The 290-nt window shown below is 63.1% G+C and overlaps 1 protein-coding gene across 1 annotated transcript in view; it reads left to right on the top strand.

The window, feature by feature from the left end:
- Nucleotides 1-290, top strand: part of AGXT (alanine-glyoxylate aminotransferase) — a gene marked incomplete at its 5' end in the record, with an annotated part of 3383 nt that overhangs the window by 166 nt on the left and 2927 nt on the right. Inside the window, 1 exon segment of the mRNA XM_009583947.1 lies at nucleotides 3-30. Within this exon segment, the coding sequence (XP_009582242.1) occupies nucleotides 3-30 (28 nt within the window).

The following is a 290-nucleotide window of genomic DNA, read 5'->3' as shown; positions in this document are numbered from 1 at the left end:
AACGTGCCGCCGACATCGCCGGGAGGTTAGGTACGCTGGGGACAGCCGGACGGCACCGGCAGGGCTCAGGGGACTGGGCTTGTGGGCAGGATGCCAGAATGTGACCCCTGGCTTGCTGTCCCCATCCTGGCGGCAGTGGCCAGTGACACAGCTTCCACAGCTGGAGAGCGCTCCCGGTTTTTTAGAGGGTGGTGTCCTTCCACTTACGGTGGTTTATGGCTTTTCCACCGGGCAAATCTCCGGGAGGCCAGACCCTGGCGAGCGGTTGGACTCCTCGGTCATGCATGACT

Source organism: Fulmarus glacialis, unplaced genomic scaffold, assembly GCF_000690835.1.
Source record: "Fulmarus glacialis isolate BGI_N327 unplaced genomic scaffold, ASM69083v1 scaffold24880, whole genome shotgun sequence".
NCBI lineage: Eukaryota > Metazoa > Chordata > Aves > Procellariiformes > Procellariidae > Fulmarus > Fulmarus glacialis.
Note: the sequence above shows the minus strand (reverse complement) of the source record. Positions and strands in the feature narration are given on the sequence as shown.